The sequence below is a fragment of the Perca flavescens genome, chromosome 8 (assembly GCF_004354835.1).
Source record: "Perca flavescens isolate YP-PL-M2 chromosome 8, PFLA_1.0, whole genome shotgun sequence".
In the NCBI taxonomy this organism is placed as follows: Eukaryota; Metazoa; Chordata; class Actinopteri; order Perciformes; family Percidae; genus Perca; species Perca flavescens.
This window is the reverse complement of record NC_041338.1, coordinates 22,663,765-22,688,515: the sequence shown is the minus strand read 5'-3', so window position 1 is coordinate 22,688,515 and position 24,751 is coordinate 22,663,765. Positions and strand designations below refer to the sequence as shown.

The 24,751-nt window shown below is 37.7% G+C and overlaps 4 protein-coding genes across 9 annotated transcripts; 2 read left to right on the top strand and 2 right to left on the bottom strand.

Moving 5' to 3' along the window:
- Window positions 1–1,091: 1,091 nt before the first annotated feature.
- acsbg1 (acyl-CoA synthetase bubblegum family member 1) lies at window positions 1,092–4,995 on the top strand. The gene is given in 13 exon segments (XM_028585227.1): window positions 1,092–1,116; window positions 1,198–1,466; window positions 1,576–1,664; window positions 1,797–1,917; window positions 1,998–2,078; window positions 2,163–2,312; window positions 2,394–2,570; window positions 2,858–3,065; window positions 3,163–3,394; window positions 3,484–3,698; window positions 3,865–4,004; window positions 4,160–4,406; window positions 4,919–4,995. Coding segments are annotated over 13 exon segments (2,031 nt in total).
- Window positions 4,996–5,308: 313 nt separating this feature from the next.
- idh3a (isocitrate dehydrogenase (NAD(+)) 3 catalytic subunit alpha) lies at window positions 5,309–10,577 on the bottom strand. 2 transcript variants are annotated; one of them, XM_028585014.1, is made up of 12 exons: window positions 10,470–10,577; window positions 10,016–10,081; window positions 9,440–9,502; window positions 9,212–9,295; window positions 8,933–9,047; window positions 7,980–8,167; window positions 7,579–7,712; window positions 7,376–7,478; window positions 7,173–7,237; window positions 6,566–6,650; window positions 6,218–6,370; window positions 5,309–6,125 (listed from the first exon to the last, which is right to left on the bottom strand). In XM_028585014.1, exons 1-12 carry the CDS (start codon window positions 10,494–10,496, stop codon window positions 6,042–6,044), a joined length of 1,167 nt encoding a protein of 388 aa, XP_028440815.1. In that variant the 5' UTR covers window positions 10,497–10,577; the 3' UTR covers window positions 5,309–6,041. The 2 variants fall into 2 exon arrangements, with proteins under 2 accessions (XP_028440815.1, XP_028440816.1); XM_028585015.1 differs by lacking the exon at window positions 10,016–10,081.
- A 1,018-nt stretch (window positions 10,578–11,595) lies between these two features.
- On the top strand, window positions 11,596–23,778 carry cib2 (calcium and integrin binding family member 2). 3 transcript variants are annotated; one of them, XM_028585021.1, is made up of 7 exons: window positions 14,540–14,794; window positions 16,135–16,396; window positions 17,887–17,921; window positions 20,993–21,104; window positions 22,265–22,412; window positions 22,511–22,706; window positions 23,075–23,778. In XM_028585021.1, exons 2-7 carry the CDS (start codon window positions 16,346–16,348, stop codon window positions 23,094–23,096), a joined length of 564 nt encoding a protein of 187 aa, XP_028440822.1. In that variant the 5' UTR covers window positions 14,540–14,794; window positions 16,135–16,345; the 3' UTR covers window positions 23,097–23,778. The 3 variants fall into 3 exon arrangements, with proteins under 3 accessions (XP_028440823.1, XP_028440822.1, XP_028440821.1); XM_028585020.1 differs by having other exon boundaries at window positions 14,540–14,815; XM_028585022.1 differs by lacking the exons at window positions 14,540–14,794; window positions 16,135–16,396 and adding an exon at window positions 11,596–11,633.
- lrrc61 (leucine rich repeat containing 61) lies at window positions 11,719–16,053 on the bottom strand. Of its 3 annotated transcripts, none has more exons than XM_028585018.1 (9): window positions 15,981–16,053; window positions 13,895–13,990; window positions 13,619–13,765; window positions 13,455–13,515; window positions 13,175–13,260; window positions 13,023–13,088; window positions 12,864–12,932; window positions 12,517–12,642; window positions 11,719–12,330 (listed from the first exon to the last, which is right to left on the bottom strand). In XM_028585018.1, the coding sequence occupies exons 3-9, from the start codon at window positions 13,731–13,733 to the stop codon at window positions 12,224–12,226; spliced, it is 630 nt and encodes a 209-aa protein (XP_028440819.1). In that variant the 5' UTR covers window positions 13,734–13,765; window positions 13,895–13,990; window positions 15,981–16,053; the 3' UTR covers window positions 11,719–12,223. The 3 variants fall into 3 exon arrangements, with proteins under 3 accessions (XP_028440819.1, XP_028440817.1, XP_028440818.1); XM_028585016.1 differs by lacking the exon at window positions 15,981–16,053 and adding an exon at window positions 14,960–15,277; XM_028585017.1 differs by lacking the exon at window positions 15,981–16,053 and adding an exon at window positions 14,733–14,941.
- Window positions 23,779–24,751: the final 973 nt, after the last annotated feature.

Here is a 24,751-nt window from a genome sequence, read left to right as displayed (position 1 = left end):
AGCTGCAAGAAAAGGTCTTACTCTACTTCAAATTCTGCGGTGTTTTTGCTTTCCACTCACTGCAACTTAGACAGCTCATATAAAGCCACATATAAACCCAATTGATCAACCTTTGGAATACTGAACTCAAACGCTGGGCTATTATAATTTCCATCAGATGTATACTGTAACTCATAGCTTGGTCAAAGTTTAAAGTGTAGTATTGTTATGTGTGCAATTTAAAATTATAATCACACTGTTTTACATATGAAAAGACTACGCTAATTTAAATTCTGGACATGTTCTTGAGCGAGCGGACCAATGGAGTGCACACATGGACTTTCTGATTTGTTTCGCAACCATTACCGACTTCATGAGGCATGTCTTTTTACTTTACCAGTTCCTCATGGTACTATCTAAGGGTGTGCTTGTTCAACAAGAAAAGATTTTCTGTTTCACACCAGTCAGATTTTGAAAAGTTTCTCCTTTGAGCAAATCAAGCCTGTATTCACACTACCAGGAGATCTACAACAGTATGGAATTTCCTGATGAGAAGAAGGGAGATGATCAACTTGAGAACAGGTATGCAACCTAAAATTAACTTTTTTGTTTCTTTTAAAGAGGACGAGGAGATGTTTAACTTTTCAGTTAAGGCTCATTGAACCAGATTCACCAGTTAGAATGCAAATTCACTACAGTACAATGCAGAATTAGAAGTGCGATGACAGTTGGACCAGATTTTGCCACTATACTAGCATACTTTGTTTGTATTCTTTAGAATCCAAATCCAAATTCTTTGGTTAAATTTGACATTTATAGTTTTAATGAGTAAGAGTGAACTGTCTTTCAGGTTTCATTGAACATATTCAGTCAAACAAAGCAAGTGGGCTTTAGCTCTGCCAAAAGCCTGACATTGTGTTGGTTAAACAGCGCAGCTGAAAATGAGACCCATGTGATGAAATAAAGCCAGCAGCACAATTGCGACAAAGTGATGTGGATGTATGAGCTGTTTGGAGCGCATGTTTCCTCTATGTTTTTCAGTGTTCAGGAGTTGATGGCAAACGTGCAGACAGATAGCGAAAGACATGCCTCTGTAGGTGAGTTATGAGCACATGGATCTGCTGAATGAGAGGACTGGTCAGACAACAGACGTGGCTTTTATTCGTCTGTGGGAAGGACTAGATTTGTTTTTCAGATTTGCTTTCTTTCGCTTCTCAGGAAAGCAAAACAAAGAAGAGGAGTTAGCTGGCACACCTCTTGCTCAAGCTCATTCTCTTTGGACCACAGATGCTAAGGGCTCAGTAATACTGAGAATAGAAGAAGGATGTCCAGAGGAACCTGTTACAGTTCACCAAATGTTCAAAGCCTCAGTTGAAAAATATGGAAACATGTACGCACTTGCCAGCAAGAAAAATGACAAATGGGAAAAGATCACTTTCTTAGAATATTATCAACTCTGCCGCAGAGCAGCCAAGAGCTTTATAAAGGTATGTTGTACAAAAAGAGAATGTATGGTCTGTAAAACATACTAAATTCCAACTATTAAGTACTATCAATGGCCAGACACATTGACAAAAAGTTTGTCAATGTGTGCAGCTTGGTTTAAAGCGATTCCATGGAGTGGCAATACTAGGATTCAATTCAGCAGAATGGTTCTTCTCTGCAGTCGGAGCCATCATGGCAGGGTGAGAAAGATGTATCCTACAGCAACAAGAGCACAAATATACAGTGTATTTGTTATTGTGCTGTTATCAATATTTCATCTGCTCCTGTTGCAATGGCACTGACTTTTTCATGTGTCTGTATTCGTCCTACAGGGGAACAATGACAGGAATTTATGCCACAAACTCACCTGAAGCTTGCCAATATGTGGCTAGTGACTCCAAAGCCAACATTATTGTGGTGGAAAACCAAAAGCAATTGGATAAAATCCTGCAGGTACTGTCACTTAAATATATAATGGTCTTTACGCACATGCAAAACATACTGTTGTAAATTTCTCTCTCTTGGTACCTTAGATACGTGATAGTCTGCCCCACTTGAAAGCCATAGTACAGTACAGTGGATACCCCATGGAGAAGATCTCCAATCTTTACTCTGTAAGTCCTCCTGACACCACATGAAATGATCAAAGTGACATTTGAGCTCAGGCTGTGATGCTGTATGTTGCTGTTGTGGGGTAGTGGGAGGAGTTCATGGAGCTGGGTCTGGAAGTTTCTGAGAAAGAGCTGGATGACATCATCGCCAGCCAGAGGGCCAACCAATGCTGCGTCCTGATCTACACCTCTGGCACCACCGGCAAGCCGAAGGGAGTCATGCTCAGTCAAGACAATGTAAGCTTTCGAGTGACTATTCTTAATCTGTATTTATTCAGAGTCAGATGTTATTATTATTAATCTATGATGACTATTCAGATCACATGGACCGCCAATCATGCCAGCAGGGCCGGAGACTTGCAGCCAGCCGACACTAAACAGGAGTCACTAGTGAGCTACCTGCCTCTCAGCCACATCGCCGCTCAGATCTATGATCTCTGGGCAGGCATCCAGTGGGGTGAGCTGGTATACTTTGCACAGCCAGATGCCTTAAAGGTAAATAAAAATGCCTCGATTACACACACATGTTGGTTTTAACATTTCTTTCAGTTATCATATAATATCATTTATTTAGGAATAAGCAGTCATCAATCAAACTTTTACTCTAAAAGCAATGAGGTCCAACTAGTTTTCTTCAGATCTCCCTGTGTTGTTCTCTTAGATAATACTAACATGCACAATTACACAATTTTTGCTGTGCAAGAGATAAGTGGTGATGTAATCAATAAAAAATTACAGTAGTATATGTGTTCTTAAGCTCTTTGTGTACTAATTTGTTGTAGGGAAGCCTGATAACAACTCTGCGAGAAGTTTGTCCTACATCCCACATGGGTGTCCCACGGGTATGGGAGAAAATGATGGAGAAAATAAAACAGGCAATTAGTGAGTGTGGATATGTGAAAAAGAAGCTGGTGACATGGGCAATGTCAGTCAGTCTGGAAGCCAATCAAACATGTACACAAAAGTAAGTGGTGATGAAACTTAACTTTTGTTAATAATTCAGGGATTTAAATGACCCACCAAACAGCATACATAAATGCATTTTCAGAGACAGATGGTTTAATTATATTGATTTTTTCCCTCAGAGATGATGAGAAACCATTCCTCTTTACCATTGCTGACAGCCTTGTGCTGCAGAGGCTTCGGGCTGAGCTGGGCCTGTCTTGCTGTCAGAAGTTTTTCTCTGGAGCAGCACCGATCGGTAGTGAAACAGTGGAGTTTTTCCTTGGCCTGAATATCTGGTTGTATGAGGCATATGGCATGAGTGAGAGCACAGGACCTCACTTTATGTCAGGTCCCAAAGCTTACAAACTACCAAGGTAAAAATTGGACGTACAGTTTGTCATGCTGAAGTGCTTTTTAAATGTTATGAATATAAAATAACAAAGATTTTTCTTCTCTGACAAAGCTGTGGTAAAGTGGTGCCTGGCTGTCGATACAAAATGGCCAACATAGACTCTGAGAAAGGCGAAATTTGCTTTTGGGGACGTAACATATTCATGGGTTACCTCAACATGGAAGACAAAACAAGAGAAGCTTTGGATGAAGATGGGTGGCTGCATTCTGGAGACCTAGGCAAGATAGACGAAGAGGGTTTCTTGTACATCACAGGGCGAATAAAAGGTAGAACAATCTGAGCAAATAAGGCTATTGTTAGAAAATTGCTTGCTCACCTTCTGTACATTACCCACACCTAAGTGCAGGTTGTTCTCGACAGAACATACGGCTCCATTATCCTTGTTACAAATCATGTAATGTCAGAGTGCCCTCTCTCCCTCTCTCCATTCAGAGCTAATCATCACAGCTGGAGGGGAGAATGTTCCCCCTCTTCCCATAGAGGAAGCAGTGAAGAAGGAGCTACCTATCATCAGCAATGCCATGCTCATTGGGGACAAGAGGAAATTCTTGTCAATGCTTTTAACACTGAAGGTGATCCGCCATTAGTTATTTATATATATATATATATATATATATATATATATATATATATATATATAATATTTTCTGGATAATGGAAAATGGTATGCTGTACTGTATTCTTGACATTAACCATATCTCATGTAAAATCACATTATGTGTTCCAGTGTTGTAGCAATATAGAAACCATGGAGCCAACAGAGGAGCTGAGTATGGAGGCTGTGGAGCTTTGCCAACAGCTAGGAAGCCAAGCAACCAAGGTGTCTGACATCATTGGGGGAAAAGACAAAGACGTGTACCGGACCATTCAAGAAGGAATCAACAGGGTCAACGCTGCAGCCACCTCTAATGCCCAGCGCATACAAAAGTGGACTATTCTAAGAAAGGACTTCTCTGTTTCTGGAGGAGAGCTGGGTAAATCAGTAGACAATGTTAAATACAAAATAGATTGTGCTTTATGTATTTAAAGCAGAGATCTTCAACAGGGGGTCCTCAGAATTAGTGCTGGAGGGCTGCCAAATTATTTTAAAAAAGTTTATTTTTTCAAAAATTAAAATGTCTGAAAATATACATTAATATGAATCTAACATATTAATAGCAAAGATAAATTGGCCTATTTGTGTAAAAAATATATACATATATTTACATATTGAAGATAAGCTTACTATAGATAAGGTAGCCACTATGATAGCCTCACAGTTAAGCCTAAAGATTCACTGTGCCTTCCACATGTATGTTTAACGTTAAAACATGATGTTTAATATTCAACTCAACTGTATACAATATATGCAGTAGGGGGACCCTACTCAGTCTCTCTTTCAGCTAAGGGATCCCTGGCCTAAAAAAATGTTGAAGACCCCCTATTTAAAGCCATGCAATTTTGAGACTGCAGCAAACTATTATATTATATTGTTGTCTCGTTCCAGGTCCCACAATGAAGCTCCGTCGCCCTGTTGTGTTGGAGATGTACCACGAGGTCATTGAGAGCCTCTATCAGGAGTAGTGTCATGTTCCTAGACAGATACCTGTGTAACTGTTAGTATGAAAATCACTTGCGTATCTCATCATTCTTGGAGACATGCATGAAATTTAATTATGTGTCGTGTTCAGAATGCATACAGTGAATAGTAAAGGAACCATATTTAATTTTTTATAATATTTAAGTTTTAAGTAGTGAATAATACTGAGCATTTTACAAAGTCACACCATTTTGATGCATCTTCTCATAGGCTGAAATATTTGTTTTTAATTCATGTGTCTCTGGTCAACAATTTATTAGTACTTCTTTAAAAATCATACTCATATAAACATGGACATAACTTTCACCAGGTATTTAATTACATGGGTCATTATCATAGCAGCTGACAAGGGCTTGTGACACCCACAAGTCATTTGCATAACACTGAATAATAATATTATTTGTATTGCACGTTTTAAGAGCGGACGTCACAAAGTGCTTCACAACAGAAAACAATAGCAAGTAGAAAAAAAAGTCTGACATTTCTGATATTGTTATATTCGTTTTTCTTTATATATACCTATTTGCAGAAAGAAAAACAGTATGACATGAAAGACTTAGTGCAACACATCTGCCACTTTCATATTACAGAAGCCTGATTATGTTTAAATCATCTTTTTTTCATGACTTGAATGTGAAATATATCCACAAACCTAATGGAAGAGTTTGACTTGTTGACAAATGTTTTGAGTGTTTCTCAAATGATCATGGAGGTTACGGATTGCATCGTTTATGTCAAAATACTGTAACAGTGTCAATTACATTAGACAAGAGGCCGATTTCAGCCAATAAATAGGCAATATCCACCACAGATTAAATAGTTCAGAAATTAAATACATTTACAGTAATTGTTTCAAGAGTTTAAGACAGTGCTTTGGAGTGTGCAGAGGGAATAATAAAACATTCAGGATCTCTAACGCCTGAGTCTTTTTTTTTTTTTAAATACATATGGTTTGAAATGTACAGATACAATGTGACATGATGAAGTAAAGAGACCCTAAAAGTTAACTTGTGGTCTTATTAGCATAATTTTAGTCCAGATCCCGCACTCGTTGACATATTGCTTTTGTGAATTCTGAGCACTTTGAGTTTCCTCCCAGGTCTTTTGTTAGAACCTTGAGGATGGATAATAAAATCATTACAAATCAGAGCGGGAACATACAGTACAACCACAACTGAATGTTTTCATTTCTTGAAAAGTAATTACCTTTTTGTCTCGAATGATGTCAAAGCAGGCAGTTTCAATCTTCTTGGCGTGGCCATGCAGGCCCATGTGCCGCAACATCATGACTGCACTGAGCAGCAAGGCAGTGGGGTTGGCCATGTCTTTTCCTGCTATATCTGGGGCAGTTCCATGAACCTGACAGGATAAATCAATCACAACCTTTCAGAATGGTTGACATTTCTATAAACATCTTATTTCTAAAAGATAAGAAACATGAAGAGGCCACACTTTGATGTGCCTTCACTAACTCATTGCACACCATAAACATCTGCAACATGTACTTTGATCATGGAAGTGAAAACTGTGAAGATGGGAATGAAAAGAACATACCGACTCAAATATGGCAACACCATTGGCTCCAATGTTTCCACTAGGAGTCACTCCAAGACCTCCAATTAGTCCTGCACAAAGATCACTGTAATGGTAAACACATACAGTTACCTTTACATTTATTTTTGTTCATACACATTGACCTTGCTAATTAGATTTCATATGCATACTAGCCACATCATTTTCAACTGATGAAAACGATTTCAGTGCAATTTGCTAATGCACGTCATCACCACACATTTGCCATCACTTTTACAGTATTTAGTTAGGATTTCAGTTGATTTTTCCTTGATTGATGTTAAATCATTATAGGTTAGGTTAGCCTAAAATTACTCTGCCTAAGTTTAAGTTTTTGTAATTGTTAGAATATTTCTTGTTGAATCCACACAGTACACACTACTTTCTTGGTACATGGTAATGTACATTAAAACCAAATTACATAATTTACAATAGTGAGTAAATGTGTTTACTGCATGTGCTGTCTGAACATTTATTTTTATTTTTTTTAAATATGTGCTTTTTGCTTTTTTAATAAGGCGCAAAAATAATGGAGAAGATATCATATCTTATAAATATAACATGCTCACTATGTAAGAGGTTTACTTACCTTAAGATGTCTCCATACAAATTTGGCATCACTAATACATCAAACTGAGTGGGATCCTGTACCATCTATAAGAAGATGTATAAACAATGCCACTATTAATAAGGAATCTTAAATATGCAAAACCTCTTACAAAACATTGCTTCATAGCCATCTAAAACATGATACACAATAAACTAATTCATAACAAAAGCTATGCGACTTACATTAAGGCACACAGTATCCAAGTACATCTCAGTGAATTTCACATCTTTGTGCTTTTCAGCAGCCTCTCTGCATTTTCGTAGGAAAAGCCCATCAGACATGCGCCTATGAAAAAATGTCAACAGAGGACAGACAGCAAATAACTTTAAAATTACAAATTCAAATGACAAATTACTTCAAGTAATGTGTACTAAATACAACTTACATAATATTGGCCTTATGAACAGCAGTAACACTGGCCCTCTGATTATTTCTGGCATATTCAAAAGCATACTCTGCAATGCGTTGGCTGGCTTGCTCTGTAATGAGCTTAATACTCTGTACAACTCCATCAACAATCTGAAAATATACAAATCCAAGAGAGAAGCAGGTAAAACCTGTAAAGTATAAATTGTGTTTGAGTGATTTATAAACTAAAATGCTAATGATTCTATTCCTAAACATCAAAAAGTGTCTAAGCTGGAGAAATAAAAAAAAGACAATGTTTTGATCTAGAAAAATGAAATGCATGTTGAGTTAGTGAGGAAATAATCAAATTGTCAAAAGAACAACACCGTAAACAACAAAATGTAACTAGACAAGTAGTGTGTTATTAAAGGACCTTACCAAATGTTCAATCCCACTGTATTCTCCCTCAGTGTTCTCCCTGATGGTGACCAGGTTCACATCAGTGTAGGGGGTCTTGTAGCCCTCAATGGACACACAGGGGCGCACATTGGCATAGAGGTCAAAGGTTTTCCTCAGCAGCAGGTTCATAGAGGGATGGCCGGCTGCTATTGGTGTCTTCAAAGGACCTGTAGGTTGTTAAGTAATTCAAAACGATTTACTAGTTCACCTGCCAAAACAAAAAGAAAATCCCTTTCATTTTCCAACACAAAGTATACACTTAGTGAATTGGTCTTGTAGTTTCATTTGGCACGTGTGATTCAGATCTCTAAAACAATTTCACTTCCCAGTTTTTGCCATGGGGATGAATGAGGGGGTAAACCAATTGGTTTTATTTTTTTGTTTTTAAGTTATTCAGTCCTTCCAGAAAAAATCCTTGATTATGCGGCACATTTTCTTAAAAAATGCAATGGAATATTCGGGATATTTATACAATTTTATGGGATGAAATTGCGGGAACTTGCAAAAACTACGGTTTGATGAAAAAGAGAAAAAAAAGTGATTCCCCCCCAACCATAGACAGTATATAAGAAGCCCCCAACACCCTGCTTTTGTGATGATGTTCACGTCGCGTAATTACGTCACTTTATAACGTTCCCATAGCAATAGGGGAAAACGTCTGTTCTTGTGTGAAGTAAACGCAACATTTTTCAACTTTCTGCTAAGATATATGTGACTTTTTTGCAACGAAAATGTGGGGATTATGAAATCATGCAAGCCCCGCATATTTTGCGCGGAAATCGGCAATTTATGCGACGAAAGTGCGGCGTATTTGAAAAATGCGGCCCCCACATAAATATGCGGACTTTGTCTGATTATGCATTGAATTATGCTATCGCATAATCACGTTTTTCTGGAGGGACTGGTTATTATAAGTGTATTAAGCAGGTTACCTTTTAAGCCAATTTTGTTCCTGTCCATCGATTCTTTGGCATCAGGAGGGATCATCCACTTGCCACCAGGTCCTTGTATAGCTGTAACATTTCTCTCCTCCCACTGAATAGGTGCCTAGATAAAAAAGTGTGTGTAAAGGAAATTAATTGGATTTTTTTTTTTTTACAATATGCAGCTTTTTAAAGACTTTAATTGTATTTCTGATTTCTCTTTTAAGTATCACTGAGTTAATGTTCATGGTGAACAATTATGTTTTTTTCTGCTCCTCCAGTACTAACTTTAGCTGCATCAAATATCTCCATTACAGCAGTGGAGATCTCTGGACCAATTCCATCACCAGGGATTAAAGTAACAGTTTGAATCTGTGAGGCAGAATAAAGAAACATAACATTCAATGATAAAATAATAATAATAACACACTTCAGAGTCACAGTTTAATACAAGCAAAAAATCCCATTAAAATCTTCGAGACTTTCTTTGTGTAGCTCCAGAGGAAATATACATACCCCACGCGTGAACGTCCTGGGTTGTGGAGTCTCTTTCTTCAAAGCTCCAACCACCCGTGACACCTGACAATCAAAATGGACTAGATTAAAAAGATAATTACTGTTGTGCCAATCCTTGGTCACTCTAGTAAACCTATCTGAACATGAAAAGCAGTGCAATTACATGAAACACACAAGCGATTAATGTCTGGATGGACATAGATAGATAGATGGATAGATGGCTAGATGGCTAGATAGATAGATAGATATGATTTGGGAGCAAAGGACATTCTGGAAGAGGAGACTCGACCCAGTTCACTGCAGGAGTTGTCAGTCCTTGTTAAATAGCATGTTAGCTGTGTTGAAAAGGCAATTTTCTGTCAATCAACAAATGAATTAGCCTTGGCTGATGGTAAACGTCATCACCCAAAAGAGGGCAGTGTAGATGAAGGCGCTGTTACTTAGGAAAGATGGCAAAACAATGCCCATTTCAGATTTTAATAGCATTACTACTGCGGGAGATTGCTTGCTAGCATTAACTTTTTTTTCCAAACGCAGCAAGGATAGTGAACGTTTTAATACGTATGCTTAACTTACTTCCTGAGCCTTGATTTTATCCTTGCCATTGAGCGACAAACCCCACTGTCTTAGTAGATTAAGAATCTGTAGATAAGGGACATTTCATTGACATCTGTTCAACTTGAGCAATCAGCTAAAAACTAAAGTTTACAACAATGTATGATTAAAGAAAACATGTAGATAGCTAACTAGGTTAACCTTTTCGTTCAATGCAAGCAACCTGTCTTGACTTATATTTACTTATTTAGCTATCGCTAGCTAATAGAAGTCAAGTCAGGTTGCTATAGTAACTACAAGCAAGTAGCGCTAGCGCCTAGCTAGCTAGCTAGCTAGTGAAATAGGTAACGTTCTCTGGTATGCCTGCAACGACAGTCAAATAAGCTAACGTTAGTTGATTAATTTAAAGAAACTGCCATGCATTTGGTGTAATACTTAAAGGCTAAACGATTTACACATTTCCCCCTGTACATACCGATGACCTCCACGCCTTCCCTGCCATCTTCAACTAGCCAAGGTCGGTGCAGGTGCAGCACAGCAGCAGCACAGTAGCAGCAGCACGTGTCAAGCTGAACACAATACAAAGCAGATATCCGTTCTAAACGATTTAGATTTTTCAAAATAAACCCTTATTTCATTTTCCAATTTAATTCAATTTTATTTATAGTATCAAATCATAACAAGAGTTATCTCAAGACACTTTACAGATAGAGTAGGTCTATTCTATACCACACTATAATTTACAAAGACACAACAATTCCAGTAAGAGCATTTAGTGCGACAGTGGCGAGGAAAAACTCCCTTGAAGAAACCTCGGACAGACCCAGTCACCCAGGCTCTTGGTAGGCGGTGTTCTGACGGTGCCGGTTGTGGGTGTGATGAACAATGGCAATAATAGTCACAATAAAGATAATGGAACAGTGACTAGAAATGGTAGTCGTAGTAGTTCACGGCACATCAGGGCATTGCAGGGCGTTACAGGATGTAGCATGGCACAGCAGAGCATAGCAGAACGTAGCCTGCCTCCCTCTATTTTTTATTATATTATTGATTATATGGTAAATGAATCTGACGACTATGGAGAGAGCAGGTGGGCCTAGGCTGACGCTGCAAATCCTCCCTAACTATAAGCTTTATCGAAGAGGAGAGTTTTAAGTTGACTCTTAAATGTGGTGACGGTGTAAATAAATTCCCACATTAGATAACCTCATGATGATTCATTACATTTTAAATTATTTCGTAGTATCAACGTTCAGTTATGCGACGTCTTTCAATTTCTTCTAGGACACTCTTATACCTGAAAATCTTCCGGGATTAACGTTAGCGCTGAGATTTGGGGAAGTGATTTATTATGTGTAGTCTCGAGCATGGATGTATTTTCGAATAATACCACACAATGAAAAAACTAAACTAAATGCAATTGCCAAAGGAAAAAGAAGGATATCTGTAATCATAAATGGGCTAACGATACATTGTTGGTCCGAAGTATGAATGGACCCGTATGGGATGGATTACAAGACTTAGTGCCGCAGTTGTGTAGGGACACCAGCAAGAGGCGCCAGTGGACTGCGTCTGAGAGTCCATATCACATCATTAATAGGCCTACGCATGTTCTGGCTCTGGATGGGCAGTGTATAATGTACGTACAGTATCATGGTTGTCCCAAAGTACACATTATAGATATGACTAAAAAAGTACACCTTTATCATTGTATTTTCCACAAGTTGGTCTTACACATAATAAACTTTATGGTATAAAACAAGTAGAAACAGCTGAAACAATCATTCAATCACTTTTTGCAAAAGTTCAGCTTACAAAGAAAGCATACAGCATTGGACACATTAACTCCCCAAATTATCCAGCAATGCAAAATGGAAAAACACTCTTAAAACCTATAGAAATTCTTAAGCAGCATATAGCTCTCAGCATAAATGCAGGCTACAACATGGTACAAAATGCACACTGTGCAAGTAAAGACGTCTTTGAACCAAACTGAAGGGGTGTCAGTATGGATAAAGGTTATCAAATCACTTCTATGTATCGTCTGATACCCAATGCATAGGATGAAATATAGTTTCAACAAATGCCTCACACTGCAACACAAAGCATGTGCGTCTGGCAATGATACTGATCAAGCATTTGGATACAGCTTAGTATAACCTACAGTACATTAGCCATGGTATATCATACAACAAAAACTTGCAGACAATGTGTCCAAAATAGCCCAACTCAGATAGCATACTGCTTTGGCTGCTTCTTCAGGCTCATAGATCTTTCAGTTTGCGAAATTACATGAGTAGCCCTGTTGTTGAGGAGTCTGCATTCATGCAGTACATCTGTAAAAAAAGGCAATGATTATATAGGATACCACACTGTAAACTTAATGTAGTTGAGTTAACTGGTTTCTGTAGAGTAAATTATCACTTTTCTTAAAAAAAAAAAATAAAATAAAATAAAAAAATAAAAATATATATATATATATATATATATAAAATAAAAAAGCCTTGCAAAGAACCTCTTACCGTTAAACTGTTTATAGGCTTCTTCAATAATGGCATTGTTTGATCTTTTTATCTCCCAGTAATTATCCTCCACCCATGGTTTGCAATCAGGATGTTCAACAAGCTGCCCATTCTTGTATAAACCAGCTAGACATTTATAGAAAGAAAAACACTTTAGAAATATTTACTTGAACAGGAAAACTTTTAGTCAAGCAAGGACAAAGACAACAACTGCACCACAGACATGTCAGTGATGCCACTGGATGATTGTGTGGTAGGTAAATACTTTGTTCAACAATTGATCTTAATCTGATAAATGGAATAACAAGTTACTATTCATGCAATAACACACTAATTAACAAAGGTACCTTTGATGGTATCATCAATGTCTTTGCATAATTGGTACAAGTCACTTCCACGTCCGACAACTCTTTCCCCTACAATTTAAAAACAGAATAAATTATTTAACATAGTCTGAGAGTTAAAGTTATGAAAAAGACTAAATGAAAATAATATATATATCTTACCATCCAGCACCTTGATGTTGGGGAACATCTCAAGAACTATGTTTCTATATGCTGCATTCCTGCACACTGTGCAGGAAGAAAGCCATCGTGAGTTCATTTATCGAGACTTCCCAGCCACCAGATTGTGTTCAAATAAAGTCACTAAAACTTACCTGGATTAGTGTAATTGTAAGTGTTGTCTTTAAGACGTATATTTTCTAGCTTTCTCAAAGGCTGAAGGCAGTGTAGGTTCTCAATGCTGTTGAAAAACAAAAGATGAGAGATGGTTTTACATAACCAATTCAGAATATTGTTATTAAAAATATAATCGTAGCAAAAACAATTATGTTTAACATCAACAATAGATTAAATTCTTTGTATAATATGTAATTAACATTGTAGTTGGTGACATATTCACATTCATTTAGGGTAAGCATTTGGTCATAGTGATACCTGGATATGATATTACCAGCCAGGTTTAAGTTCTGTAAACTGTCACAACTGCGCAGGGGCTCTGAAAAGTACAGAAACAATAACATTGCATTAAAACAATCTAACTATATTCATGTTGGAGTGAACATATAGCATGGAAATAAAAGTGCTCCTGAAATCCTTACCTAAATTGGAAATCCTGTTGGCAGACAAACAGAGTACAGAAAGAAGCCGAAGAGATGCTAGAGGTGCTAAATTTGTGATGTTATTTCCAGATAGGTCCAGTTTCTCTAAATTCATACACTCCCCAATGCATCCAAGATCATGTATTCCTGTATGACATACAATTGACCATTACGAACAATAATGCGGATTTTGAAGGCTTAAATATTATATATACTGTGTGTATATATATATATATATATATATATATATATATATATATATATATTAAATCTTACCAAGACCTCTCAATTTGAGAAACAGTATCGACTCCAAATCAAATTCCCCGGTACGTGACTTGAGCAGCACAGCAGTTATCTTCTCACAGTCTGCATCTGAAAGAATCAAGAGAAATAAGACTGCAGATTAACAAACCATGTTCACTTTTCTATTCTTATATATGCAATACAATCACAGTGCTTTTTTGTGAGTCAGCGCTGCAAAAGCAGAATGCTTGAAGCATTGTGTCCGATCTGTTTAGGGTGGAACAATCAAACAACCTATGCAATAATTATCTAAATAGCAAATACAATTCAAGCTGACCATGATTTTCATATCTGGCAGCACACTGAGCTTTTCCTCTGCCAGCTTCAGAGGAAATGGTCCCAAACAGGCAGATGTGCTGTTCTTTGTGTTGTTTGTGATGGTATTAGCTTGCCAGTCGCATGCATGAATAACACGAGGAAGCTATATTTGGTTTAATTTCCTCAGGCAGAATGAGTCTCTAACTCTAACTACACTTGAATAGCCTGTACAAATAAAACACTGATACCCTGACGAGAAACAAAAGACTTATCAAGTTAACCAGAAATAATGATGCTGGGGTCTATTTTCTTTTTTTATTGTTCTCTTATATTTTCAGATTGACATCAACGCAGCATTTTTTTTTATTGACTTTATGATATAAGGACTGGCAGACAGAGTTCTATAACACCACTACAAAATGGGGGAAACAGTCGTGGGTGGGATAAGTAAGGCCAACAAAAACATATCTTGCTTATAAATGTCAACACCCGTAAAGATGATGGTGTTTAGCTTAGCTTGACACCATTAAATGTTGTTAGCGTATGTTAGTACCTGTTAGCTGTGAGGCAGCGGGTGCGTGATTCCATGAGGATGATTCAGCCGGATGAAAGTGGGTGTGTTATTCAATAAAACTGGTAATTGTTCGTTTCTTCCACTGATGATGACACACGTAAAATGTTGTGCAACGAACGATACGTTGTGAGCTACATCTTAGCCGCAGCTAGCTAGCTAGCACAAGCCGCTAGCAACGTAGCAACAAGCTATCCATCACAACTTACCTTGGTCTTTTTCTCGCTTAGAGTCCATCGTGGGCAACTTTGCTACATAGAAAGCTACCTATCGCAATAAAAAGCGATGGTTTTAATCAATGCAGTGGAGAGACAAGGCAGTGGTTGTTTGGGAGAAATGTGAAATTGGCATCTGTCCTGGGGTGCAGTCAGGACACGCTCACTGTACTGCTGTGCTGCAATATAGCACGCAGGTGGATGAGACGGACTTCACTCTCTGCAGTCCAGCATAGCACGAACAGAGACAGAGACGCAGCACTGTGTTAGAGAGGGAAGATGACGACGCGGTTTGAAAATTGTTGCAATATTTGTTTAATGTTGTTTCCGTGCAACAGGTTGAATTTAAAATGGTGTTCTTGTTACGGAATTATTTGTCATCCATGGGTTTTGTGCTGGAACTGTGGCGTCAGTCAATTCTGAATAAATGTGTAATTAAGTAATTAGTAACGTTAGCCTAATTAAATCAAAAGGATAAAAAAAAAAATCTACATGCTAAATCTAATCCAATCGGGGTGAAATAACCCACACAATTTTTATTATGAAGTTAATTTGTTTTGAAAAAAAGAGAGAAGGCAAAATTGTCTGGGTGCCAGAATCCGACTTTTTGTCGGTTCCTATAAACATGATGTAGCCTAAGTACTAAGTGTATTTACTCAAGTAGCCTGTATATCAGTAAAACAAATACAGGTAATGTAGCCTACTTGCACTTTGAGTATTTCCATTTGATTTATGTTTCCACTCCACTACATTCCAGGTGGAAAAAGTATAAGCTACTAGAGTTTATACGAAACAAAAATGTTTAAACAAAATGCAATGCATTTTAGATTAAATGACCCCAAACTGGCCTACATTTTAATAGTTGTTCGCATGCAACTGGCATGCTCAAAAAAGCTGGAGCATGAAATTACATATTATGTCATGGTATCCGTTTTATCAACATTGGACAGCTCCACAAGACAGCCTCTTCATTACCAGCGGGTTCTAGATCGCAGTTATTTATTTATTTATTTACCCGAGGTCCTATTGGTTTGCCTTGACTCCGGTAGACAGCAGCTGGGTGCTTAAGCAGCTCTTGGACTCTGCAGACAACCACTGGCTCCGACACAACTGGACACTGCTCTCCTTTTATTCTTTTTTTTTTCTCATGTTTTTCATGCATCCTCTAGGCCTACGTTTTACAGTCATGGCGGACATCTCCTGTAAGGACAACAACAACAACAACAACAACAACATGTTTTGAGAGTTTAAGCAGCGTCGTCGGCCCATCCTGTGCGGAGACTTTGTCTTTGCCGTGGACCCCTAAATGCCTTTCATTGAGAAAAGGCTTCGGACATTCAGTGTTGTGAATGTGTACAAGCAACACATTACTTGATTAAGATGGGAAATAAGCAAACGATATTTACCGATGAGCAACTTGATGCCTACCAGGTAAGCTTGCATGCCCGTGCAGCATGTTGGAGGAGCTACTGTAGCCTATGTCCAACTCCAGACCCAGAAAATCATGTTAAAGCATAAAACAAGAAATAGAACTGTGCATATAGACCTATAGTCATTGTAATGTTTGTACTGATACTGTCAGTGTTTAAAGACTTATTTTCTAGTTACTTTATTATTATTATTATTATTATTATTATTAGGCTGTTATTAATATTAGTGATATTATATATAACTATATGTATCTTTATTTCCTAATAATGACTAAGTTACTTCTCCTGACAGTGGAACCCCATGTGTCTTGGATTTAATAGGTAAAGCTAAAAAAAGGCTACTAAACATTTTATAAAAATAGAAAGAAAAGCAAATAGATATGTTTAACATTGATCAATAATACCAGGTGGTCCTGGTCCCCATCAATTAATGAAAGGCAATAATTATTTTCCTCCTAAAGTGTGGTCAGTTATGACTTTAAATATGTACATAGTCTTGATAGGTGAGAATAGCAGAAGGTTTTTATTCCATTGCAAACTGGAGGATCTTGTGTTTGTTCTGCCACCAATTGAGTCTGGCCTGTTGGTCCCTGTAACAATAATCCAGGTTTTCTTGGGAAGAAACACATCTTCATGTACACAGGTTTATCATGTGATTAGGTGTGGACTTAATAATTGATGCCAAGCCGGTGTGACATGCTGTGAAACTCTACTCTCAGGAGATGTTTTTTTTTTGTTTCTCAAGAGCCTCTCTGGTTACTCCTGCTGCTCTCTCAAAAAAAAAAGCATGATAGCATACTGTTGATTTCTTGTTGCCTTATAGTTTCAGTCTTGGGTATCAATACATTGTTATCTTATTTTGCTAGGATCAAATATGTAAGATGTAGCACCCAATTCGACATCAACTGACTGAATTTGTGTGTTTTGTTTGTTCACCAACACTTCTTTATTATTTTTTTCTCTGTATTGGCTTTACTCTTAGTGTCATCTAACATGATGGAGACTAGTAGGTTATGATGAATAGTCAGATATTGCTTTACACAATCATCATTAACCCAAATAGGTAGGCCTGTTTTGACTTGAGTGGATAGATTTGTCTGTTTAGCTCGCTGCGATCTGTTCTCGCATTCAGGAGCTCAGACAGAGTGGATACAAGGGAAAATGTAAAGTGAGGTGCCTCCTGTAGGGCTGTTGGATAATGCGTGTTGCCAACACGTGCATGTCAGACAAGAGCAGATCATGTTCCCATTGCCACATCATTCCTATTGCAAATGGCAGTTGACAACACTCCCACACGTCATTATTAAAGAGACACCAGACACTTCAAAGGAACTGTAATGTTATTTTATGTGACTCACAGATGTGTCATTGAAAGTGTTTAATAGAAGATGTAAATATTTATAACATAAACAATATGTTATACAGTCCTTTATTAAAACTTCAGTATTTCTCATATTTGTGATTTGACATGCTGTTTTTCTCTCATTGCAGGACTGTACGTTTTTCACCCGCAAAGAAATTCTGCGGTAAGAATTTTATCAAGTGTACTGTAGCCTACCTCTAGATTCTGATGCATTGCTCACGGATGTACTGTAGCTCAGTTGTAAACCACTTGCTCTAATCATAATATTATACACATAATGATATTACAATTTCTCCATGTTCCCTCCTGGCAGTGGTGTAGTCTAATGTATTGTAGTGGGTATACTGTACTCTCTCTCTCTCTCTCTCTCTCTCTCTCTCTATCTATCTATCTATATATATATATATATATATATATATATATATATATATATATATATATATATATATAGGCCTATATATTTGGGCCAGAATCTGCCTTTGGGGAAGTAGGGGGTCTGTATGTTCGTCCCCAGGGAAGTTATGAGCATCAACAACTTCATTTTCTGCATTTGGAAACACTTTAATGCACCAATTTACAGTGGAAGAACCTTTATTTAGCCTATGCTAAGAAAAAGAACACAGAAGACAATTCAAAATATATCAAAAATATAAAGGGAAGTATGTTGTTGCGTTGTTATTGGGCATTTTTAAGTGGGTATATGGAAATCCTGGAGCTTTTTTAGTGGGTATACTGCGTACCTGCGTATCATGTAGACTACACCACTGCCTCCTGGATCTGTTGTTAAGATGGGCTTTAAGTGGACACTGGGCTTGGCATGTACTACATATAAAATATTAAAATATAAAATCACGAACCATACTTTCATTACAAGGGACTGTACTACCACTTCAGATTGCATTTGGCTCCTGTTGGAGGAATTCAAAGTGTCTCACACATGTGAGTCATGCAAAGTCCTCAGAGCAGACTGCGTCCATTTTGGGAAACTCAATGCTGAAATTGATTTTATTGGCAGCTGTGATGTGTTGTTGGGCACTGTTTAAAAAGAGGAAAATAAAAAAAAAACTTGTTTTACATTGTAACTCTGATAATATCAGCTGATTTGCAGCCGTAACAGTAGAATTTTAAAAGCAATAAACTCAGTTTGTCATAATTGGAATGAATTATAACACAATTACATGTGTGTTATTTAAATAATAGCTCAGGATTAGAATGATTTACTAGCCTGGATGCCAGCCGAACTTAGCCCCGCCCACAACATTCAAGGTCGGGTAGAATCTGAGTATGACCACGTCAGGCTAATGATTTACAGCAGTGAATTTGAAATGGGAATATAGGCACAATGTAATTGATATTAGGGATTATTTTTATTCTAATCCTTGCACATGCAATTTTTCACATTAAAGTTATAGGTTATAAGTGTAAAGTGTAAATATTGTGTCAATAACTTCAAAAATGTCAGCCAGAAAGCAAATGTAAATAAATAAATCATGCAAATTTTGCAAAGCAAAATTAAGGAATACGGTTTTTTACATAGAATTTGTATGTTTCCATTTATAGTTTAAGGGCTACTACATTTGCTTGTACAGACTGACATCCAAAATGATCTTATTCAAGCCATTACTTATCTTTTTATATCTCCCCATCAACGAAACACTCCATCTAATCTAAACAGACTGCAGCATAACGGCCAACCCCCAGACACATATAATTACATCTATGAATGGCACAGTAGATGTGCATTTATTGTTCATGGAGATTGCTGGTACGAAGATCTAGAAAGCTCTGTCCTCTAACAGCATCATTATGTTACCTAAACCTTTGAAAGTCATGTTAACCTTTTGACTGCAGTGTTGTTTTCAGTGTCACATTTCTACCTCTTTTGATATGTACATCCTCCACACAAAAATGAAATAAATATGAATCTACTCTTTGTGATTGCACAGGTATCATGACTCATCAGGCAGGATAATAACTCACTCCCTTGATTAAACAAATAGTTTGCTTTTCTTTTTATTGGAATCGACATGATGCTCATGTTTCACTATATTTTATCAGTGGCTCTAGATGTTGAAAGATAAATAGCTACTTAAAAAAATTAAATGCTGATACTCAAGAATGCTGCAGTGTAACATTAGAAAAGGATGAAAGTTGTATGCAGGAATTTTGTCTCCTAAAATTACACAAGCCATCAAGAATTAATGAAGGATTACAGTTCAACAGATACAACATGCTTGTTTGATCCTACATTTGTTTTTAATTGTAAAGCAGAGGTGATACAATTTAAAAAATATATATTTTTTACCATTAAAACCACAGCAATACCAATCTTTTTTCAGCAATGAGACTTCTGATTTTATATTTTTTTCCTCATAAGATTTGACTGCATTTATGCTGCTTTTTTTCTTTTCAAAAAGACAATGCGTAGGTGTTCCCCATAAGTGATATTTGCTTGACTTTGATTCCAAAGCCATCAGTGAACTGGAAACAAAATTGGCAATCAACAGAGGGCGTAATTGGGTTTTACACTTTATGACCTTCAACGCTCCTTGTTTTTGTCTCCGGCCCAGTTATGTAACATCAAAGAAACAGGTTATCACTGATGGTCATGATGTCATAAGGATGTGAACCCTTCAGCCACACTAGATCATACCATTTTAGTGTTTGTGTATCTTGTTTTGAAATAAAACCTAATGTTAATGGGCCAAATTCGCAGGAGCTGTACAATCCAAGCGTTTTCCAGGCTCATGGTACATTACAACTGCAGGTTTACCTGCTCATTTGACAGGTTTATCTAAGTTAATTGAAATAAGTGTTCCTGATGATAAATGGCCCTGCTCTGGCAATGCAGGTACACCATGACAGGATAAGTCAAAGGACAGAGTGAACGGGAGTGTGAAGATAAGCGTCCACTTTCCTGACACCATTATTTATTATTATTCTTAATAATGAATTACATCAAATTCAAGGTTTTCACAGAAAAGAGAAGGACAGAAGAGAGAACAAGAGGCTTATTACATCACTTTACTACGTGATTTGTGCTACACATTTCTTGAAAAAAACAACAATTTCTCTCAGGATATATGAAGCTTTATCTTATCTTATATATTTAATACTGTTAAACACATCATTTAAACATGTAAACATCTGTCAATATACACTGTTTACTGTCATATCCACCTACCTCATACAGTATAAGCAACCTGTTATATTATTAATTCTTTTTTATTCTAGGTTGCATGGCAGATATCATGAGTTGGCTCCACATCTTGTACCGATGGACTACACCAATGAACCTGATTGTAAAGTGCCTTTAGCTTTAATAGTCAACATGCCAGAGTTAAAGGTAAAAAAAAAAAAATCTTCTTTGCAGTACCTCAGTAAGTCCTGTGTTGTAATTCTTTCCTAATGGATCAGCCGTACTTTGCTTTTCCACCAGCAGTGTGTACCTGTGTTGTGCACACTCTCTTTCAGAGGACAGAATTGATTTTTAACTTTCGTCATCACTGATCAGATTGCATGACACCACATTCTGTGAGCTCATAAAAGATTATGTGCCAAGAAACGCTCAGCCTCTCCATCCCCCCTATTTTGAAGCACCTGCCATTTGAAAAGAACATCCAGGAATTTTAGAAATGGCATGTTGCATAACACTGCAGCCACATTTACCTCCACCTTTCTCCTGCGCACCAGACACAAGTACCACACTATGTTATATGGATTCCTTTTCCACCAAGGGTTTAGCACAGAGACTCATAATGTGTCCTTCCTCTGAGCATAATTGGCCCTTGCCTGTAAAACTGTCACATGATGGCAGTGCCTGATGGAGAGGAAGAAGATGGAGACCACTCAAGGCAGGATTGATGAGACCCAGCCAAGTGCTCTACAGCTTCATAACCATAAATACATTCATATCTTGTTGAGTTTTAATGAGTTGTGTTGAGTCGACTGGACTGAGTCAAGCAAAATGTCTGATGCAGATGGCATTGCTTTAAATGGCTGATGGCTGTTTACACAAATGCCTTCTTTTGCTGAGTTTGAACATGCACCTCTGGACAACAACTGTATGTATATTGCAAGTCTCTTCTGATGGCCGCCCCTTCAGTGTGTATTTATTGCAAGTCAAATCAGCTAGTTACATGGGATGTAAAATCTTCAGAAGCAACTTATGGTTGAGCAATGGAGAAGAAAATAATGTCTTTGCCATACCAGCAAAGAGAGGAAGTCAGCCTTTTTACTTCTGATCAGCAGAAAACCCCAGTCTACCTCTGTAGATTATGTGAAACTGTTTGACAACAGCATGTAAAAACAAATGGCCATGAAACCTATACTATTATTTAGGGTATTTTTAAGATATTTGTTTTTCTTATCCAATGTTGGAGTGAATCTTCAATTTACATTTTGCTTATCCAAACCATGTTGCAGTAAGTCTTTCATTTACATTAATGTGTACTAACATTTGCAATGATTTATGTAAATGTTGTCACCCCCTTTGTCTTTTTGTAGGAAAACCCGTTCCGCAACAGGATCGTAGAGTCTTTTTCAGAGGATGGGATGGGGAATCTCAGCTTCAATGAATTTGTGGACATGTTCTCAGTCCTCAGTGAAATGGCTCCTAGAGAACTGAAGGCCATATATGCCTTCAAAATATATGGTAATGACGAAATTCTAAAACATTCCATTATAATTTATCAAATTTCCTAGAACTCGATAAATTGTGTTTTTTTTTTCTATAAATCTTTTTGCCCACAGATTTCAATGTGGATAATTACCTGTGCAAAGAGGACCTGGAAAAGACTCTAAATAGGCTGACGAAGGAGGAGTTGACTCCTGAAGAGGTGCAGCTGGTGTGTGAGAAAGCCATCGAGGAGGCGGATTTAGACGGAGACAGCAAACTCTCCTTTGCAGACTTTGAAAATATGATTACTAGGGCTCCTGACTTTTTAAGGTGATTAAATGTACCTCACTGAAGACAAATAATACATTCAGTCAATGCATTGTATCCACCTCGTTCTATATGGCAAGCAGTGTCCCTCATTTACCCTCATGCTGCAGTGGTGTCACTAGTCACATCAATCCCCAGATGGCTGGTTATCATTTTTATCATTTAACTGCCAGCTTCACAACATTACTTTAATCCTGAGCCACATTCATTTATATGCAAATGCCCAGGCTCAACACCGTCTGTCCCCACTAAAATGCTGATCTGATCTATTCCTGATTGCTGTGTGTTTATAGTCACATTTACAGTGAGTCTGTATGTTTATATGCACAATGACTCATACTGGTTCCTCATATTGTCTTTTGTCACTCCAGTACCTTCCATATACGAATCTGAGAGGGCACCGTGGAAGGTTTCCAAGGACGGCAGAGTGGTGAACCTCAGGACTCTACCTGCACCAGGTCCTCGCCACAGCACAGTGCCTGTCTCCCACTCCCATCGTCAAAAAAAATCAAACCTCTCCAGCCTCACTGAAGTCTGCTTCGGAAGAAAGCAAAATGCTAGATTAAAAGGAATTCTAAGGATCGTGAATTTCTTTACTGCAGATGAAAATGTATTTTACTTTTACCACCTATAAAAGGGCTTGACCTGGATTGGTCTTTGGTTTGAAGAAAAGGCATTTTGAGGGTGAAAAATGGTCAACAAAATCCGTCCAAAATGAGCCAGACTCTGGATTGCTGCATAAAATGCTCATCTACCTATATTGCACATAAATACCCCCGGTGAAGTCTTCCTACAGTGACACACTAGATGTTGAGTGTTTATAAGGTTAAGGACGCTTGAAGTAAATGAAAGCACAGCATTGGCATTAAGGCCATACAGATCTTTTATATGAGCTATGCAATATTTGTACAGGCAGTGTGTATTGCTTTTAATCATTTTGGGTTGTGTTTCGCTTGTGGAACTGATGATGACAATCATATCTTACTGTTCTCCAGTTACATGAAGGGCTCTGCCATCTGGACAGATGTTGGTAGCTTTCTTCTGCCTCAGCCATTATCATGAGACATTAAATACAGCCATCTTTTGGATATACATGTTACAGTATTTTATGTGACTTCAGGTATTTGTCTTACTTTGAATAAATGTTTAATTCTGTGTCTTGGTTTTCGTGTGAATGAATTTGTGAGGATTATTTTCACTGAAAAAAACATGAAATAATCCTTGAATACTCACTGTTTGTTGAATCATTTCAATGAATGGCCTGACCTGCAACTTTAATGACTTCAGTAATATCTCCTCCTTATAATCAGTTCACTTCAACCCAACCACCCATGATGATCAAGGAGCGTGCACAGTAAAGATCAGGACTGCGCCTCTGCATAGCCCATCATATGAGCTGTAATAACTTGCAGGATGTGATCATCAGGAGGTGGCTGCCTCAGCAGTCACAAGCATGATTACATCCTGCGCACACAGTTAATCTCAACGGGAAAGCTACAGGAAATGGTCATGTTGGTTGATTAATGTTGGTTTCTGAGGTATGTACTGTAGCAGGGTACAGATTGCTTCAGGTACATATTGAGTACAGCGTATGTTATTTTTGTACAGCATGTTTTCAGCTCAGGTACTAGTGAGTTATGCTGTGCAAGTGGATGTTGAGCAACTATACATGCTTAGTTCATCTGCTAAGAGTCACATCTGAATCATCTTTATGTCTTTGTGCAATGGCTGCAAAATAAGTATGACCTGGTTATTTGCTGCTGCTGCTGAGTCTGACAAATACAGAACAGTTACAAAGTAGAAATTGTGACACTGGTTGCAGGCTAAAGCAACATAACATAACAAGCAACCCAGCACTAGATCATTTCATCTCAAGCGTGTTGTGAGGCAATAGTCTTTCCTGTTAGCTATTGCTAATAACAACTGCAACCGTTTTACTGTGTTACTGGAACTGTGCTTGTCGAGTGTACAGGCTGGATCTTGTGTGTGACAGAAGACAAAAAAATAGACATGCATGCAGATCAACACCAAAATATACATGTTGCATG

Bases quoted from the DNA above. Each gene is read 5' to 3' on its own strand.
- idh3a (XM_028585014.1), bottom strand. From the start codon at position 10,496: ATGGCAGGGAAGGCGTGGAGGTCATCG. The intron at 8,168-8,932 runs GTAACCTGCTTA...AACAACCTACAG, and splicing joins GAACAAAATTGGCTTAAAAG to GTCCTTTGAAGACACCAATA. The intron at 7,713-7,979 runs GTAAGGTCCTTT...GTATATTTTCAG, and splicing joins ACAGTGGGATTGAACATTTG to ATTGTTGATGGAGTTGTACA.
- lrrc61 (XM_028585016.1), bottom strand. From the start codon at position 14,987: ATGGACTCTAAGCGAGAAAAAGACCAAG. The intron at 13,516-13,618 runs GTAAGGATTTCA...TGTACTTTTCAG, and splicing joins CAACAGGATTTCCAATTTAG to AGCCCCTGCGCAGTTGTGAC. The intron at 12,331-12,516 runs GTAAGAGGTTCT...CTTTTTTTACAG, and splicing joins AGCCTATAAACAGTTTAACG to ATGTACTGCATGAATGCAGA.
- cib2 (XM_028585021.1), top strand. From the start codon at position 16,346: ATGGGAAATAAGCAAACGATATTTACCGATGAGCAACTTGATGCCTAC. The intron at 21,105-22,264 runs GTAAAAAAAAAA...GTCTTTTTGTAG, and splicing joins TCAACATGCCAGAGTTAAAG to GAAAACCCGTTCCGCAACAG. The intron at 22,413-22,510 runs GTAATGACGAAA...TTTTGCCCACAG, and splicing joins ATATGCCTTCAAAATATATG to ATTTCAATGTGGATAATTAC.